The 18,319-nt window shown below is 35.2% G+C and overlaps 1 protein-coding gene across 1 annotated transcript; it reads right to left on the bottom strand.

Moving 5' to 3' along the window:
* Positions 1 to 1,892: 1,892 nt before the first annotated feature.
* LOC104503034 (integrin beta-like protein 1) lies at positions 1,893 to 14,901 on the bottom strand (the record flags this gene model as incomplete). The annotated part of the gene is made up of 5 exons (XM_010149690.1): positions 14,805 to 14,901; positions 11,155 to 11,277; positions 9,071 to 9,211; positions 6,205 to 6,345; positions 1,893 to 2,039 (listed from the first exon to the last, which is right to left on the bottom strand). Coding segments are annotated over exons 1-5 (592 nt in total), but the record flags the coding sequence as incomplete, so codon positions are not given.
* Between the last annotated feature and the right edge of the window lie 3,418 nt (positions 14,902 to 18,319).

Genomic DNA, 18,319 nt, shown 5'->3' with positions numbered 1-18,319 from the left:
TGAGGCCGCACCTGGAGTATCGTGTTCAGTGTTGGGCCCCTCACTACAAGAAGGACATTGAGGTGCTGGAGCTTGCCCAGAGAAGGGCAACGGAGCTGGGGAAGGGTCTGGAGCACAAGTCCTGCGAGGAGCAGCTGAGGGAACTGGGGGTGTTTATCCTGGAGAAGAGGAAGCTCAGGGGAGACCTTGTCACTCTCTACAACTACCTGAAAGGAGGTTGCAGAGAAGTGGGGGTTGGTCTGTTCTCCCAAGCAACAAGTGATAGGACAAGAGGAAATAGCCACAAGCTGTGCCAGAGGAGGTTCAGATTGGATATTAGGAAAAATTTCTTCAACAAAAGGCTTATCAGGTGCTGAAACAGCTGCCCAGGGAAGTGGTTGAGTCACCACCCCTGGAGCTATGTAAAAGACTTGTGGAAGTGGTGCTTAGGGACATGGTTTAGGGGTGGTCTTTGCAGTGCTACGTTAATGGATGGACTCAAAGATATTAAAGGTCTTTTCCAACCCAAACGATTTTGTGATTCTCTAACTTAAGACTGTATTTTTATTAAAATTAAACTTTTTATGACTGTCATTCTTTCTCTGTCATTTGGCTTTCATAGTGCAAAATGCAATAAATTACAGGACTGACTCCAAATGCTCAACATACACAACTCCTAGCAGAGCAGATGAGAGAAGACATTCAGCATCCAACAAGAACAGGAAAAGAATAAGCCAGTATTTAAAAAAAAAAAAAAATCAAATGTCAACACTTTTCTTCTAGTTATAATTCTTGCAATCATAAACAATAAAATGCAGTTAGTTCTCTAGAGCCATGTTTCACCTAACTTGTAGCCAGAAATTCGTTTCAGATTTTTTAGCAAGGAGAGATGTAATTCATTCAAAAAACTGCAGCCTAATTAAGAAAAAAGCAAGCAACAGTCTTTAATACATACTTATTTTAAGACACAGCTAATGCTGTGGTTACTAAGTTATGAGCTGCTACACATTTATAGGGGTAGAAAAATACAATTATCACAGTGCTAACTTGGGTGGACAGCCTACAATTTTTGACTGTGTTAGTTAGTATTAGTGAAAGAAGAAATTGCAAATGAAATGACATTTAGGGTCAAATCCAGTAATTCAAGAGCAGCTTTAGACCTTTCTCAGAAAATAGTTAAGTGGGCAGAAACCATAACAACTTCAATTACCAGTTCTACCAAAAGTATGTGTCATATTTACTTTTCTCTCTGCAGAAAAACACATTTCAAACAATGACAGATGAAAATTAGTAGGTCTTTTTCTTTCTGAAAAATGTTTCCTTTTGCTTGCAATGTGTATTTCAGATATGTGTATGAGTTAGGATATTTTTTTCATCAAAGCTTTTGAAAAGGCTACAGTGTTACAAAGAAAGGCCTTCAGATGAAAAGCCGGTGGCTAACTAGCAAACTGCACTGAAGAACAACTGCATTTTAGAAGTCAGTTCTGCACTCAGTAGGGCAGGTTCTTCTGCAATGTAAATCTGAACAACTCTTATCACAAAGGTGCCACAACATTTTACACAGGCTGAAAACCTTATGCTGGTTTTGTCACAGAATGCAAAGAATATGTTCATATTTTTATGTATCCTTAGCAAAAACTTCGCAGCAATCTTCAAAGCACATTTAGAAACCTCCAAAAGAAATGTTGACATATGTAAAATAAAATACAGAGCAGTAGATGGCAAGAAAAGTAGCTGAACTTTGTGCCCTTCTCCTCCCTCCTCATAACTCACAAGTTATGCAGGTGCGATTCATGAACAGTAAGCCAAGAAAGTTCACATTTTTCAGTGCTAGTAATTCTGGTTATCTGTAAAAATTCTTCTAATGGAAGTACATTTCAGGAGCATGAAAATTCTTCCAGAAATGGGCTTACCTCTTCCAGAGCAAGGTAAATTAGAATTTCCTTGGCATTTCTTAGCACTTTCCTCAACTGACAATGGACAAGAACGTGGATGCTCACACTTCTTCCCAGTCCATCCTTCTTTACAGTCACACCTTCCACAATTACACTGTCCATGACCTTCACAATGAATACAATTAAAGATCAGCTTCCATACTTATGACAGGTATTAAAACCTCATGATTAGGTGAACTTGCTCAAAATTTTGGTTTCATTAAATAATCAGACTGTCAAAAAAAAAATACTATCAACTCACTATATCTACATTTTTTTCTGACAACAGCTCTGGTCTATCATTTCATTTGAGCCATATTTCCTTTTAATTTTTTTCTTATGGGATTTTTTGACACCTCACAGACACACCTCATGAGAAAGGGTAGAATAGAACTTACAGATCCTTGCTTTTTGGAGAATTGAGGCCATCATAAGGCAATATTTAATTTAACTTTGTGTTCTTTTTCTAATACATTTGCAGCATATTCTCTAAGTAATACATCAATACCATTTTTTATCAATTTATTTGATCCACCAGAGATAAGCAATGCCACACCAATTCCAACTTTCAAACGTGTGCCTTCTACTGAATAGTTGTGTGCAAATAATGAAATACTGGACATTATCAATCCTCGTTTCCATACAGCAGTCAGATGTGGTGTTATGTCATTAGATAATTTAACTCTTTCTGACCATGTCTAAACATAGCAACATAAATGCAACTTTCACTGTGCAAGGTGAGGTGAGGAAAAGCAACAGAACTCCATAGAAGATTTTCTGGATAGTTTCTTTTTAAAAAAAAAAAAAAAAAAGTGACAGCCATGAAATTAGGGGTGAATCCCTTCCAAGAACTTAACCTGGAAAGCCAACCAAACAATCTATTTCTTCTATATGAATGCTAACATATCTGGACCAAGAAAAAGCAAGCTAATTGCCTAACTCCCTTCATCATAAGCCTAATATTCTTTACATAAAACAGTGGGATTCTGGAAATATTAAATGTTTCTTGCACTGAGTGAGGAAATCTTGCCCATCAGCAAAAACATTCCTTGCCACAAAATCAGATATCTATTTTCATGAGCTCTGACAGGTTAGGTCTTCTTTCACAATTTTCACATAGTTATCATTCACTGGACACAAGACCCCAAAGCATTGCTCGTATGTCCACTTGTCTATCCAGGTTCTTTTGAAAAACATAGCAATGCAGATTTTAGATCTCTTTCTAACCTTACTTGCACTGTAAGTCTGGCTTATATTAATTTCTTTAAAATATGCATTTTTCAGTTCATAAGGAGAAAATGGGAGGAAGCAAGTATTCTACAAGTAATCAGAACAGTTCCCAGAATATATGTCTTAAAAGTTATTCTTGTGACATTCATCTTCACATTATTTATTTGTTTTATTTTAAAAGTGTTAGAGATGTCGTTTTCTGTCCCTTGCTTTCACGTGTACTTGCTGACAGGTTGAGAACTGGTTGGTACCCTGATCCAGATAGATACTTATCAGAGGATAATGTTCTTTTATATGATATTTTCTTTGCTACAGCCACAGCAAAGGAGCTAATGAGATGTGTGAATGCAGGAATTTTCTTATGGAAGTCTTTTTTCTTTCTATGTCAAGTCATGAAAGCTATTCTCTCTTTAAAGGAAGAGAATTACTTTAATGTTGTGAACACCTCTGAAAGAAAATCATTCAGTAACATACTGAACAGCACTTCAGATGTTAAAAGCAGGCATCCAGTTGCCAATATGAGGTACTGAAAATTGACAGTCACCCCAAGCCATATGAAGCTTCTGAAGGGAGCTGCTGTTAAATCCTCACAGCAGGGCTGCCAATTCCTGTCATTTGTAATTTATGAAATAAACATAGAATTTCATTCAGTTACAGTAAAAGTATTTACAAGTAAACATGATTTTCTGTCCTTTCAATCTGTTACTCAGGACAATGCAATTTCCTGTCTCTACCTATTAGTCAGGCAGAACAAGACAGGAGAAGTTTTTATCAGCTCTGTTTGATGTAGGTTTTAAGAGAGATGGATTTTTTTTCTCTCTAATCTGACTAATCCCTATTAGATTAATCCTAAATTGATTTACAAATAATGGTGAGAAAAATGAGGATATTTTGCTGACAGACCTAATGCATGAACCCTTTTTGTGCACTAAGTAAATTTGTTTCAGATAAACAAATATCTGTCGATTAAAATTCTGCTAGTAAATCTTTGATTTAATTGCATATTACCGCAATAAACCAAAACTAATATTTATGCATCTCATTCATTTCTGAAATGGGACTAAACAACCAGACTGTAACACATTGTTCACACTGCCTCATGTGAAAATGGAGAGTTTTGCACAATCTGTTTGAGGAATGCATACTTGGATGGCCAGAGGAGGCTGAATTAGGATTTTCTAAAACATGATCGAAAGGGAAGGGCTAAGAATAACATGTAGTGTGAAAATTCTTGCTTATTAGACAGAAAAATGAAGCTATACTTCAACATGAATTCCAGTTACATCAAGTGAGCCATAAGAGTACCTCTATTTGTACCTCTCCTAAGGTTGCTCATTTACAGTTATGTCTGTGTCGCAAGGAACACTGCACCAGACCTTAATCCAGTGTCAAATGGCAATGTCTTCCCCTCAACTCCTTTGTAACTGACCATACTTTCTCACACTCTGTTTTCTTACAACCATAACCACCCTTGGCGGCAGCAGCAGCAATGGCAGTAAGGTCTGGGAAAGAGGGTCTTCAGGCCCTGTCTAAGAGACACAGCATTAGCTGTAGATGCCACAGGTTTGCTTTAATCTAATTAGGTTTGAAACTCTTGTGCTCACCCTTAACTACAGGACACATTTATCACGTTGTTTTTTAGCTTTTTATTCCTGAACTGATGCTGACATTTTGTTCAGTCCCTGAGCAATGAAAACATAGTCAGCAACACAATAATGCATTCAATAATTGACAACATCTCAAACTCAATCCTTCTGCTGCTCTCACAGCTGCAGTTCTACATCCTTCCATCTTATTAATTAAATAAATCTATATAACATTTGTAAGTGGCAGAAACAGCAGAAAGGAAATTGAATTAACAATTTTTTTTTAAATGCTTCTTTCTTTTTTTTTTACCTGATTTATTAGCTAGTGAATCATCGATGTTTATTAAAAAAACAACCAAACAAAAAAACCCCACAACAGTTGAAAAACCTTTCACCTTTATAACAGGCAGAGAGGAGGCTGAGAATTTTATGTATCATGTTTGTTTCAGCCTGTTCTCCTTATTACAGATAACTCCTTTGATTTCTCATTGTGGTAATAGGAGGAGAATATACCACATCATAATTTTCCTTTATGCAACTGCATTCTTCCTATTATTAATTAGGCCAGATCAGATTTCCACAGGACACATTAAAGCTGACAACCGGTAATCTGTCAAGTCCCTTTGAAACTACCCTCACTTGTTTTTGCAAAGTTCCTGTGTGCGCAAATTGCCTGCTGTGAACTGATGAAAGTCCTTCTTTCCTGACCAGCACTAGCGTCTTTAGCAGTGTCTTGGTAAACAGCAACCTTACAAAATTGTATGCAAGGTCTCTCTCAATATCATCTTTCGTTAGTTGATACATGCAGCATCAATCTAAATACACTGCAAACCTTGGATGGACTTCAACTAATTAGAATGTAATGCTCTGAAGTACAAGTAGCAGAAAAAAAGGTGAAAGTGTCTAAGATGTACAGTCAGTGATGTGTAGCTGGACCACACATTCATCTTTTCCAAATATTGATGCTCTACTTGTTCTTAGGGTACTGTTTCCCATTAACTCATTAACTCACTTTTCCTCTAATTTCTTCCTTGCCCTTGCCCTCTTTCTGTCATGTGATATGACATAACAAATAAAGTTTGATTTAACAAATTTTCAAATTTAAATTTCTCCATGGAAGTGTGGATAGATATTTAGAAGTTTCAACCATTCTCCAATTTATGTTAGGCTACACTGAAGAGTATTAGGAGGGAAATGGAAATATGAAAATATTTCATATTTGGTAAAAGGCAAAGAAAGACAGACATGTCTTAAGAAATCTTTAAAACTGGATTTTTTAACATAATTATATCTTTCAATTTAAAAAGTCTACTAAAAAAAAAAAAAAACCAAACCCCAAAACACTAACAGCTAAACCTTGGTATATTTTAAGCTAGGAAAATGAGAATTGAAGCACAAACGAAGAGCAAGATCAGACCAATTGGATGCTTGTATTATAAAACTACACATAAGTTCCTTTTATATATAATCCTTACCTGAACAAAAGTCATCAGAATATCTGTCATACACTGCTTTGCAGTTTCTTTCATCGCACTCACAAGTATCTCCATGAATATCTCCCCAGTCACCAGTTGGGTCCACGTCATGGCATGTGCATTCCCCACATACACATGTGCCTAGGAAAGACAAAAAAAAAAAAAGAAAAAAAAAAAAGAGACAGAGCTAGAAGATTAACTGAGCAATTTAGGGTAATAGTAGTTTGATTACAGGAATCTACACTTGTGAATTTTCTGCTCTCACAAGGATTGCAGTGTCAAAGCTGCAAGTGTTCATCATGAGCGTATGCTTATCTTCTGTGATTTAAAAACTTCTATGATTACTTAGTAGTAATACTTTACACAAACAAATTGTCTTCCTGTTCAAGTTTCTTTTTGCTGTTGAGCCTTGTTAGGAAACAACAGAAGAATGTAGTGCACAGAACAGTTGTAAATCTTTGACATCAACAGTAATTTGCCCTGACACTGACAATAAAAATCAATGTTGTTTAAATGACTTGCGTTCAGACAGAGTGGCTAATTAATGGTTGTTAAAGCATAAACATTTAAACTACAAAGAAATCCAAATTCTAATCCGGTTGTAAAAGCTTAGGAGGTCATTCTTTACTTAAGAACAACATCAGCACAGAACTACATGAAAATTATACTATTTCATTTTTCCCAAGTCAATATTCAGAGCCACACCCTGTTGTTTAGAATAAGAAGGGAAACGTGAAAGATGACTGAGACATTAATTGGGCACAACCTTACCAGTATACAGAGAACATGCATACCTTTTAGGAAAAGTCAGAAGAAAAAAAGACAGTTTCTTTATTCAGAAACCCAAATATGCTTCAGGGCCATACACTTGCCATTTTTTCTGATATTCCAACAGGCACAAAGAAGCAGTCTAATTTTACAGATGCATACAGTTTACTTCCTGGAGAGTAGCTTCACCTTCCACTACTCCAACAAAGCCTTTGACTTCTTATTCAGATTACGTTGAACAATATCATGTGTTTGAGGACAACAGGACAGAGTGACTAAATAATACATATAGATATGGGCACAGTCTCTAGAAAGAGAAGGTCTACACAATCGTGCATGCATGACAGTTACACAAAGCAGGAAGAGCTGCTGTCCTGCTCAGTGCTAAAGTCATCAAGACAGCCCTCAAGAAATTTGCGCCTGATTTGTGGCACTTTCACTGTTCAGTGATATTACTGAAGGAGACGAAGAAACCTCTACCAACAGAAAAAAAAAAAAAAAGAAAAAAAAAAAAAGAAATGCCTCTGGCGACTGATTAATCCTCCCAGAAACAATTTCAAAGTGAATTTGGATTAGGTGTCTTGGTTATTAGAATGTGAAACACTATCTCACCAAATTTTAAAAAAACTAAAGCATAATATCTGGTCTTAGCTACTTGAGACCATTTGGTGGGAAGATGCAGACCATTTATCCATCTTAGCACTGAAGAAGGCTGGATAGCAAGGTTAGCCTGATATTTAATTTGTAGAAGGCTCAAGATTGACAAGATGAACTGCAGCTGTATCACAAGATGCACAAACACAGAAAACTGGGTAAATAGGACTAGAGAGAGTAAAAATACTGTGTTGGAAAGTGACTTTCTGTAGTCAAAAGCCTACAAAATTTTTATGCGTATAAAATCACAAATAGATGAAGGGCTAAAAATACAGAAGTATCCCATGAATGTACCATTGTATAGGAGTTTATAGCTGTTCAAAACATCAACTATGCTATTTATCCTCATTTTCCCGAATTACAATGTAAATTTAAAGGAATAATTCTACATTAAAACTTCAAATTTGAACAAAGAATTGCTTTGACAATAAATTATTTAAAAAGTTACTTTCTTGTTACAAACAAAGCATCTGATCTGAAGCCAATTCAATGTTTATTATTTCCAGAATTACAATGAATTTTTCACTGTTGAAGTCCCAAGACTAAATGAGCCTACATGATCTCTGTATTTAAACCAATCTTTCAATTTCCTCATATTTAAGAGAAGAGAGTTTTCTAAATGCTCTCAGGATAATTAGATGTTCACACTATAGCAGGTTTTGTCCATAAGGATGTCTTTAAGAGAGGTATCTACCTGACCTGTGCTTATGTTCTACTCTAATTATTCTGGACTACTGCCAAAAAAATAACACGTAATTTTATCTCTTTGTTCAATTAAGCCAAACATTGCAGCTAGTCAAAAACAACCTAATTTTGTGCCTTTTTTTTCCAGTATGGCAAAATCAAACAGAAGTATAAGGTAACATTAAAATTCCAGAACTTTGGGCAAATAAAACCCCATGTAGTCAGAAATATTGTTTGAAGTCTACCTTTCTGCCTCTGTATGCATTCCACAACATTGTTTCTGAACTGTTCTTAGTTCTTTTTTCAGGTTGCAGTAGAAACAAAAAGTTTTGTGTTTTCATTTTCCCTATTCACTTGTGGGTATTTGGTCTTCTTTAAGAGTGAACTGACACACAGTCAATCCATTCAAAGTAAAAAATAAAATTTGATAATATTCTATTTAGTGAGATAGGTCTCTCACCAAAGCAGATGTACCAACAAATTATCCTGCTCAATCTTATTAAAAAAAAAAAAAAAAAAGAAGAAGGCCAAGAACAACTTAGGACAGCTTAATCCAAAACTGGGTGTAGATATGTGTAAGTTTATACCTAAACACAAGTAGCTACCCACTCACTTGGAAACATATCCAGATTTGAAATAAGTGAGAACAAACTAGAAACTCCCATCAAACACTACCTCGGTCCTAGTGAAGAAAATGCATATTGTAAAACAAAAAGGAAGCTATATAAATACACGTAGAAGGAATGTGAGAATGACACACCTCTGTTGCTGCAGATTTTGCCATCTGGAGATGTGCATCTTTTCTTGATCTCCCAGGGGGTGATGTCACACTGGAATTCACATTTATCTCCATGCCAACCAGCCTCACAGTAACAGTTTCCACAGTAACACTTTCCATGGCCTTAACCCAAAACAAATTTTATACAGTGAGAAAGAGGCAAGTTTTAAAAGGCATTAACAATTTCACTGTTTTGATCTTTTCTTTTAAAAACTTTTAGTGCTAGACTCAGAATCTAAACATTTTATAGACCGTATATGTCTACATAAAATAAGAAAAAGGATATTTGAATTCCACTTTTCCCCAAATCTCTTATTTTAGAATATGGTTTTATTTAATCACAGGTCTCTAATCAATAAACACTAAGAAAATATCATAACTATTTTTTTTATTTACAGGCTTAATTTTTGAAACTTTATAGGTAAATTTGCAATACGGCAAATATAACAGTTGAAAGTTAAGTACAGCTTTAGGTATTAAGGTGAGACACACTTGCCCACCATACTGCACATGTCTAAGAAGGCATTGTGTGTTCTTAACTATGCATATAATTCCAGCAGAGGACACTTGATTTAGGTAGAAACTATCTACATTGTATATGGCTTCTCTTCTTACCTATTAAGATTTTTGATAATGGATAAACCAGTTCACAAAAGATAAGAATTAGCAAAATGAACCTTTTAGATGTTCATGATCACACATCTCCCAGAAAGATACATGAGTTATCTGAGGCTTGATGAAACCTACTCCTGAATATTTTGATTCACTAAGGTACTTCCGCCGTGTGTTTCAATGACAAAAAACAGATTAAGTAGCTACAACTCTTACTAATCTTAAAGCCATAAATTAATTCTTTACTAGAAGTATCAAGCCAGGATCTTGTCCTTTTTCCCCTCTAGGTATGTTAAGCTTAGTAGACCTGGTTGTCTCTATCAGATTCTAGTCAATTTATAACCTTACGTATCAAGAATGTACATTTAGAATGTGGAATACAATTTTGTCCTGGTTTTACAATTACATATGGAATTTTCATTACAATTTTCTGGTTACATGACAAAAAATAACAGAATATAAAAATACCATTTTACTTAGATAAGCAATATTTTAGACTTTGTTGTTTTGTTATTACCAAAAGGTTGCACTTGAACAATAGGCAAGAAATAAAGGGAAAAATGGTGGAGTAAATTAATATGATCTACTGACAATTTTTACAGATTAAAAATCACTACTTCATTCTTCACTCACAATTATGTAATCTTCAAATAAATATTATTTAAATTATATGGGCACACACACACACCCCTGCATCATGCACTGTTATCAGAGTATGAATAGTCTAAGAGCAGTTCTGAACCTTCCTGTACTCATACAGACACAGTTCGCATGACTATAGCTTGGAAAATATTTACAGCACCTTTCAGCTCAAGGAGAAGCCTCCCTAGTAATATAGGCAACAACATTTATAATGCCATAAATTGTGTGTATTACACAATATTTAATTGCCGGGTTTCTGTCTTGCCACAAATGTATGTGCAGTTTGGATTTTGGGTGCTTTTCTATCTCTCTGCATTCTTCACTCTATGTTATTCTCTTGACTTTCTTATCACAGGTGAAATTTTTCTTTATTCATTCCCTCCCCTTTTTACCTCCTGAATTGCTTCTGAGACCTCTTCCTACACTTATTCTTTCTAATTTTTTCTTCCTTGCAAAAAGTCTTAATAATCTATTTTTTCTTTATTTTTAATTTTCCATCTTGCTCTCGTTTGTGCTACAAAGCATTCACATCTCTCATATTCTACCAGATAGCCATACTATGTTATGAATTACCTTATTAAATTACCTTGTATAATCCTCTTTGCAGTTGTCCCAAAAAGAGAATCTCCTGCTTAGCTCATTTTTGCATCTGAAATTCCCACTTCCAATTAGCATGCTTAATTCTTGCAAATAGTTACCTTTATTTTTTCATACCTTCAGTAAAGACATTTTGTAGGCCCACACAATTAAATTATTTTATAACAGCATGTATTAAACTTCATCATTGTTCTTGTACACACTAAAATACGTACCTGTGCAAATCTCTTCTGTTTCATCATCTATGCATTCTCTGTCATCACATTCACAAAATTTACCATAAACCAGTCCATTTCCTTCTGAGTTTGCACATTTACACCTGCCGCACTGGCATGTGCCTGTAAACATTTAAGACAGTAGTCAATAACTGCAGTTTATGGAAAGAATTTCATTAGTCCATCAGAGATGGTTCATATTTTATTTCTGAGAAGGCTGAAATCTAAAAGATCATTCATCCAAATAAAAAAAAGCCTCAGAAAGAATCCATATCAGCAGCAAGCCTAACTCCAGCTGTAAATAGATACAACAGTCAAGTAGTTAATTCTTAATAAGGAGTACCAGATTTTCCTAGGTAAAATACATGCCTAGAGTTGTCCATCTGACTTCATATAACTGAGGTTATGAAATCAGCTTTGAAACTTATGTCTTCTCCCTGCTGAAAGGATAAAATTTAATTTAGTCATCTTCTCAAGAAGGAAGCCTGATTTTGTCCAGGTCCACAGCCACGTTACATGAGAGTAACAGGACATGGCTATTGAGGACCTGACTATATGTCTGTGCAACATCATAAAGCTCCTTGGCACTCTAGTTTCCAGTCACTTTTCTACAGCTGTCTTCTGAGGATTAAGATTTAAGAAGTACAGCACTGGAGAAAAAGCCAGGGCAGAAACATTGATGAAGAACATCTGCATGAGGAGCCTAGATCAGATCAGGAACAGAGGACTCAATCTAGAAATAACTTGTTATTTCAGGACTTTGACCCAGTCTAACTTTAAGTTTTTAGGTCTCATTTTTAATTCTGTTTGTAGGTGATGCTTAGAAATGTTAGACCTTGCAAGAAAGTTGAGATATAATAAAGACACTTGCTGATTTGTCACAAGTAAGATGGGTTTTACCCATGTCAGACCAGTGAGTGGTTTGACAACACAGACCTGCCCGAGATTCTTCCTCAATGTAAGTACCCCAGGACTTCTAATCACCTTTGAAATGCAGAGCTGGTTGGTGTTTTTTTTTTCTTACAACAGAAAACTTTCTGACATAAGGAAAAGCCAGAGCACTCAGATGATGCAAAGGATGGAAATAGGTTTGTAAACAGATCTCTCTTCTGTCACCTCTGGTCTAGTTGCACATTTGCTTCTTGATTGTTTGAGTAGGGTCACCTCCTCACCTCAGAGGCTGCCTTTCTCCAACAGCTACCCCCCCAAAAAAGGTTTTATTTGTTGCTCCCAGGAAAGGAAGAATCCCCCCTTTTCCCTCAGAGAGTCTACCTGACCTTGCACTTGCCAGACAAAGCAAACAACTGCCTTTTCCTTCTCCTTCTGAATTTTTCTGGTTTGGAACATAATGTAGGATAACATGTAACACTCAAACATATTAAGGAGTCATACAGTCAAAAAACCAAAAATACTATAAAATCACAAATATATTATCATGCCAGTCATATAAGACCCCTCTTTTTCCTACCTCTATCACCTTTATTAAAATTGTAAAAATAGGAACTCTGCGCAATTCCATGTTAACTGGGGCCCTGTGGTCAATGGATTTGCACAAGCTGTTTCAGCAGTCACTGGCACCACTATGCAAACAATTACAGATTTTTTTAAAAAAGGAACTTAATTCACAAAACTCATACTCCTCAAGTTACATCCATACGTATTCTAGCAAACATGATTATTGACACAAAACAAACCCTCCAAAGTAAATTTTACATTGATATTATACCATTAGTTTGCAGAAAGCATTTTACATTTCACCATTACAAGCATACTACAAGTTTTACTTAACATCATATTAAACCAAAGAACAGAATAATGGGGCTCTGTGACATTCATGGCCAATCAGAAAAAGTGAACTTTAAACATGTTTGCAAGAGCTAATGTAATAAAAAATAATAACACAACTGATAACAGAAGTAAACTACAGAATTAGGATTATGTGCTACAATTACTTGAAAAATAAATACAAATAAAAATTTTGGAGAAAACTATTTTATTTACAGATAATTCCCAAATGGGGAAAAAGGTAAAATGGTAATTTGATTCATAAATCTGTCATCTAAATAAATCAGACAGACTGTGTCCTAAAAGTGTCTTATTCCTTCTCATTGACTAGAGGTGGAAATTGCTTACATAGAGATTCGAACTTTATGTAGGACGCCCTAATTTCCCTGAGAAATTATTAGAAATAGGTGAGTCAGAAAACTTAAATTTTAGGTGGATCTCGATCACTTCATGAAAGGAATTACAATGGAAGGTTAGCTGTATGATAGAAGAGGGTTGTTATTGCAACAATTCATGTTATCCCTTTCCATCTTTTATTGGCAATTACAAAAGGGAGCTCAGATTGGGAAGGCAATGTTGGAAGCAGATTGAAAGTCAATCCCATGAAGACTAAGTATGTATGGCTACAGCTCATCCATTACCTCCAAACCGCCTAGCCTGTTTCACTGGAATTTCTGTCTGGTTTAATACCAGCAAAACATTCATTCTTCTTTCATACCTGCAAGGCATTTATTCCTCTACTGATCTTACAAACACTCACCTCTTAGCAACTTTTAATGTTCTTTCATCTACATTGTTTTTTCTGTGAAGACTCAGTGATAAACAAATTGGGGCCACTTCTAGCCAAGACAACAGAGTAAAATAAGTGTCTTAACATTCTTGTTTAAGTACTTTGATCAGAAGGAACTATGCTTTTTTTTTTTTAGTAATTTTCTCATTTAGGAGTCTGTTGTTTGTTAGGCAAACAACATCTTGAGTTTCACATATAAAATGTTAAGTTTTACTTCTTGTTGTGACTACCTAGCTTCTCTGTAGCAAGTCCCACAAAACCTTTGGATTCCTTGCTCATATCAGCAACTACTGCATGAGAAATTTATGTGTATGCAAACGTATGGACCCAGACAGAAATTAAGAGACCAGCAATAGTGCACAGAAGTGGGGCTCTTGAAAAATTCTCTCACTGGCAGATCAATGCAGTGGAAAAACTGGAAGGCAGTCTATGGTCTCTAGTCTTGACTGGTAGCCAATGCCCTTCAAAATTTTACCATTGTGCAGTAAAGTTTTCTAAAAGGCTGTTTCTTTTTCCCCTCTGATTTTTATAAAGAAAGGACTCCTGTTCAAGTTAGGATGAGTTATGAAAATAAAAAATTAAAGAAAAGAGAGTTACAAAATCAGAAATGGGAAGATAGAAGTACCCCATTAAAACAATTCAGTAGGTCTTCCACAACTGTTTTCAATAATTATTGTTACAGCTCTGAAGACTCTCCAATACTTGTAGTTTGTAAATGTCCTGGAAAAATACTGCAAATGCCATTTCTGCGTGCTATAAACACAAATGAAAAATTTGAAATCACTTTCTGTGTTAATGCCATTACCACAACCTTTTGATGGGCAAAATACAGCTGCAGTTTCATCAGCCTGAAATAGCTATGGATAAACTAGAGTACTAAAGAAGGCATTCAGAATCAGCGCAGATCATATGCGCAGGAATGGGCCTATAATAAATTTAAGCATTTTATTATACATACAGTGATTTCTCTTGAAACACACTCTACCAAATTCTTAATTAGAAAAGAAATTCCTGTGATGCTCAAGATAACACAGGAAGAACATCAAGCCATCGAAAGCAACAAAAGACATCTTACCTGCACCAGAACAGATGATATCTTGAGAATTCTTACACATTTCATTGCTTTTCTTTCGTGTAAGATTGCAAGTAGTTGGATACTGACAAGCTTCACCATACCAGGTGTCAAGTCCTTTTTTTTTTTCAGTCAGAAAGTGATACTTTCTAATCCAGATTTAAATTAGATTCCATCAATTATAGTTTTAAATGAATATGATTAACAAATTCACTTAACATAGTTCATGCGTATTTATAAATAGAAATGAATAAATATGATATTAAATATGAGGAGACATCTGAATCACTACGACTTTGAAATCCATTGCATGTAATTTTGACAGGTATACATATGAATGCTAATTTTGAAAGGAATATAGAACTAAAACAACTTGTATGAACAATGGGCTTTCTTATTACTTTAATCTCTTTCTCATTCCCATATTTGTCTACAGTTAACTATTATTAACACAAGAAAACTCCAAGGGCAGAGATTCCAGTCACCTCCTTGTCCAGGTGTAGGCAAAGAACAGCCAGAAACTGCAGCCTGAGGACACAGGAATTAAGGTACTAACTCTGAAAAGCAGCATGGAGAGAGCCAGCTAGAGTGGCAAGCAGTAACTCCCTCCTGCAGCAGCAGCTGCAGCTCTTACCGCTAATGAAAGGGGCAAATCCTTCTTTCCTGAAGGCTCCTCGGGCTACTGGTTCCTACAGCCCTCTCCCACCCACTTAGACTCTTCTTGGCTGCTGCTGCAAAACTGAATTTTGTCTTTAAATATTGACACAATATTGTTAATGTAATACATATGATTATTTGTTAAGTGTGAAGTATCTGAAAGAACCAATGCAGGTGCTCAGTCTATTAGGACATGGCATGCCAGCCTTCTATCAGTTGAATAATACATTGCTTAAAATTTGTTACGTCTAATAGCATGAAGAATTATAAGAGTAAGGAAGCTTGGTTTAAAAAATTCTTTAGTTTTCTTTAAAAATACCCAAATGTGCAGATGAATTGACAATTCACACTATTTATCTTGCAGATTAAGTATCATGTTCCACACTAAATTCCAGGTGCTAATTTCTATCCCTTAATTCTTTAGCATTCTTTTACAAATTTAGGTAGTAAATGTAAAAACAACTGCAAGTCTTTTGAACTAGAATATTCCTTTTTAAAATAAATATGTATTATAAATGAATATATATCTGATTGACAGAAGATTCCCTTCCAATCACTACATCTCAAAAATAGAATCTTATTGCAGTCTATTTTAAATGCATCAGTTGCCTGCAGTTAGAGTCAACTGCCTGAAAATACAAGCCCAGTCTATTGCCAATAAGAAGAAATTTAAATAACTATTGTAAACAGAAAATTTTAAAGGGAAAGAAGTATCTTATGTTGCCCAATAAAATTTTGTTTGCCTTCCAAGATGGTTCTAAGACAAGATACAGTTCGATAGCTGAAAAAAACCCCATAGTTTAAAAACATATCAGAGAATCATGTTAGTTCTTGTTTTAAAATAGGAATTGCCACCTTAAAAACTGCAGAATAACTCTCTGATGGTAAAAGAAAAGAAAAAAATAGGATGTAAAATATATACTAGAAACCTACTCTCGTGATTATTCTGTTTCACTGACAGGTGACAGAACAAGCCATTCCAGAAAATGGTGATAGGTCCTAGGATAGCTTAAAAAACCTAAAGACAAAGCATAACCATTTCCCTATATTTTGCTTCTTTTCAAGGATATTTATCATGATTTTTTATTTTCCTTGTTAGGCATTCTTGTGATTTTACAGTTTGATGTCTTCTGGTGAAGCAAAGATGCTCTAATAAAAGGACGACTGATTTTCCTGTTCCCATGTCTGCATGACACTGTAAGGCAGAAGCCAACACTGCTTAGTACTGATGGTCCAGCAGCACTGAGCTCTCTCAGTCAGAGATGCACTGACCTAACTTACAGTGCATTAAAGAAAAAAAGAAATCACTTAAAATTCATAAGCTTGCTTTAAAAAAATTAATAAAGGACTTCCATGATAGTAGTCATACAGAGCAGTTTATTGTCTTTATTTAACAAGAAAATACAAAAAATGAAATTAATGAAATTAAAGTGAGAGAAATAATGGAAAATCTGTTGCATGCAACTGAAAGCAACTATAAGGAATTTAACTAATATGAAAATGTAAGATTGTATTAATGACTTTCACATTGATTGCCCCCTTCAAAGTATCCTAATTTTACCAATTGGGTATTTATTTAAATTATAAAGCAATGGCAATATTCTGTGAAAAAAATGTGGGTGAGAGGACTATATTGAAATTAGGAAGGTCATAAAACTGCCTACAATACCTTGCCTAATTCACTGCATCTTCCCTGTCACACACGTGATGCAGTTAGATCTGCAAGTCAGTTTGACACAGTAATTCTCTTCTTGCTGATTTCCCCACATCCAGACATACCAATTTTATGGTCCTCCTCATGGTAAAAATAGTGATGTGTTAAACTGTTAACCAAGTATATGAAAAACTGTAAGAAAATTAGACAAGGATTCTAATTGGTTTCAGATTCCTTTCAGCAAGGTTTGTGTAGGATCCCTTTGTTGTATATAAATTTCTGTATTATTTAGAAAGAAAATAATATTATGAAATAGTAAATAAGGAGTAAATAGCTCAATGAAAGCTGTGAGGTGATATTGTAACTGATATTGTGGTAGACCCAGGTATCTCAGCATGTAACACAACACAAGAAAGCAAGCTAGAAGACCTTACTAAATAGTTTGTCAAGAAAGCTGTATCTCAGAGTAAACAATGACACATTCGGTCCATTTTTTTTAAAAATGGCTCTAATAGGAATAATTGCTACACATAAATAAATCAAAATTGCACTTTAGAAAGTCCAAAAATAAGGGAAATAATGAAGACTCAAAGAAGTGCTAGAACTCCTTTAAGAGAAAGACTGTGGCTGTGGGCTGTGAAAAACTTGCAGCTTCAAACATGAGGAGAAACCTTTTATAACAAAGGGCTCCATTTCTAACTATATGAGCAGTCACCTCAGAGAGTATATCTGGAGTATGCAGAAAGCTTGGAGGGTGGAAAATGAAACTAATATGCAAGGAAAACTGTCAGATGTCAGAAAATATATTGAGAAAGTGAGAACAGAAAAAGTAAGGCAGGGTCAGATCTTGCAAAACTGCAAGTAATAAAATGTACTTTCATCATCTAAATAAAAAAAAAAACAGGAAAAAAAGTGGTTTCACCAAGCAGCAAAAAGCAGTTAAGATTAAAGATAATTTACAGGCAGTCCAAAACAAAATTAATATGGAGATGTTGACTACAGCAGCAAATGCAGTGTGGATAATGATACAGACCGTGGAAATGAAAACTACTCATCTAAGATAAGAACAAAACAAAGACATAAAACAGTTTTGAAGGAAGTGTCTAGACCAGGAGGGCAAGACCCCATAATCTCCACTGGAGAGTACTTACAATACTTGCACATGAAAGGCCAGTTTAATAACAAAGACTTTTAATGGATCTATCAG

The sequence above is a fragment of the Eurypyga helias genome, unplaced genomic scaffold (assembly GCF_000690775.1).
Source record: "Eurypyga helias isolate BGI_N326 unplaced genomic scaffold, ASM69077v1 scaffold8634, whole genome shotgun sequence".
In the NCBI taxonomy this organism is placed as follows: domain Eukaryota; kingdom Metazoa; phylum Chordata; class Aves; order Eurypygiformes; family Eurypygidae; genus Eurypyga; species Eurypyga helias.
Note: the sequence above shows the minus strand (reverse complement) of the source record. Positions and strands in the feature narration are given on the sequence as shown.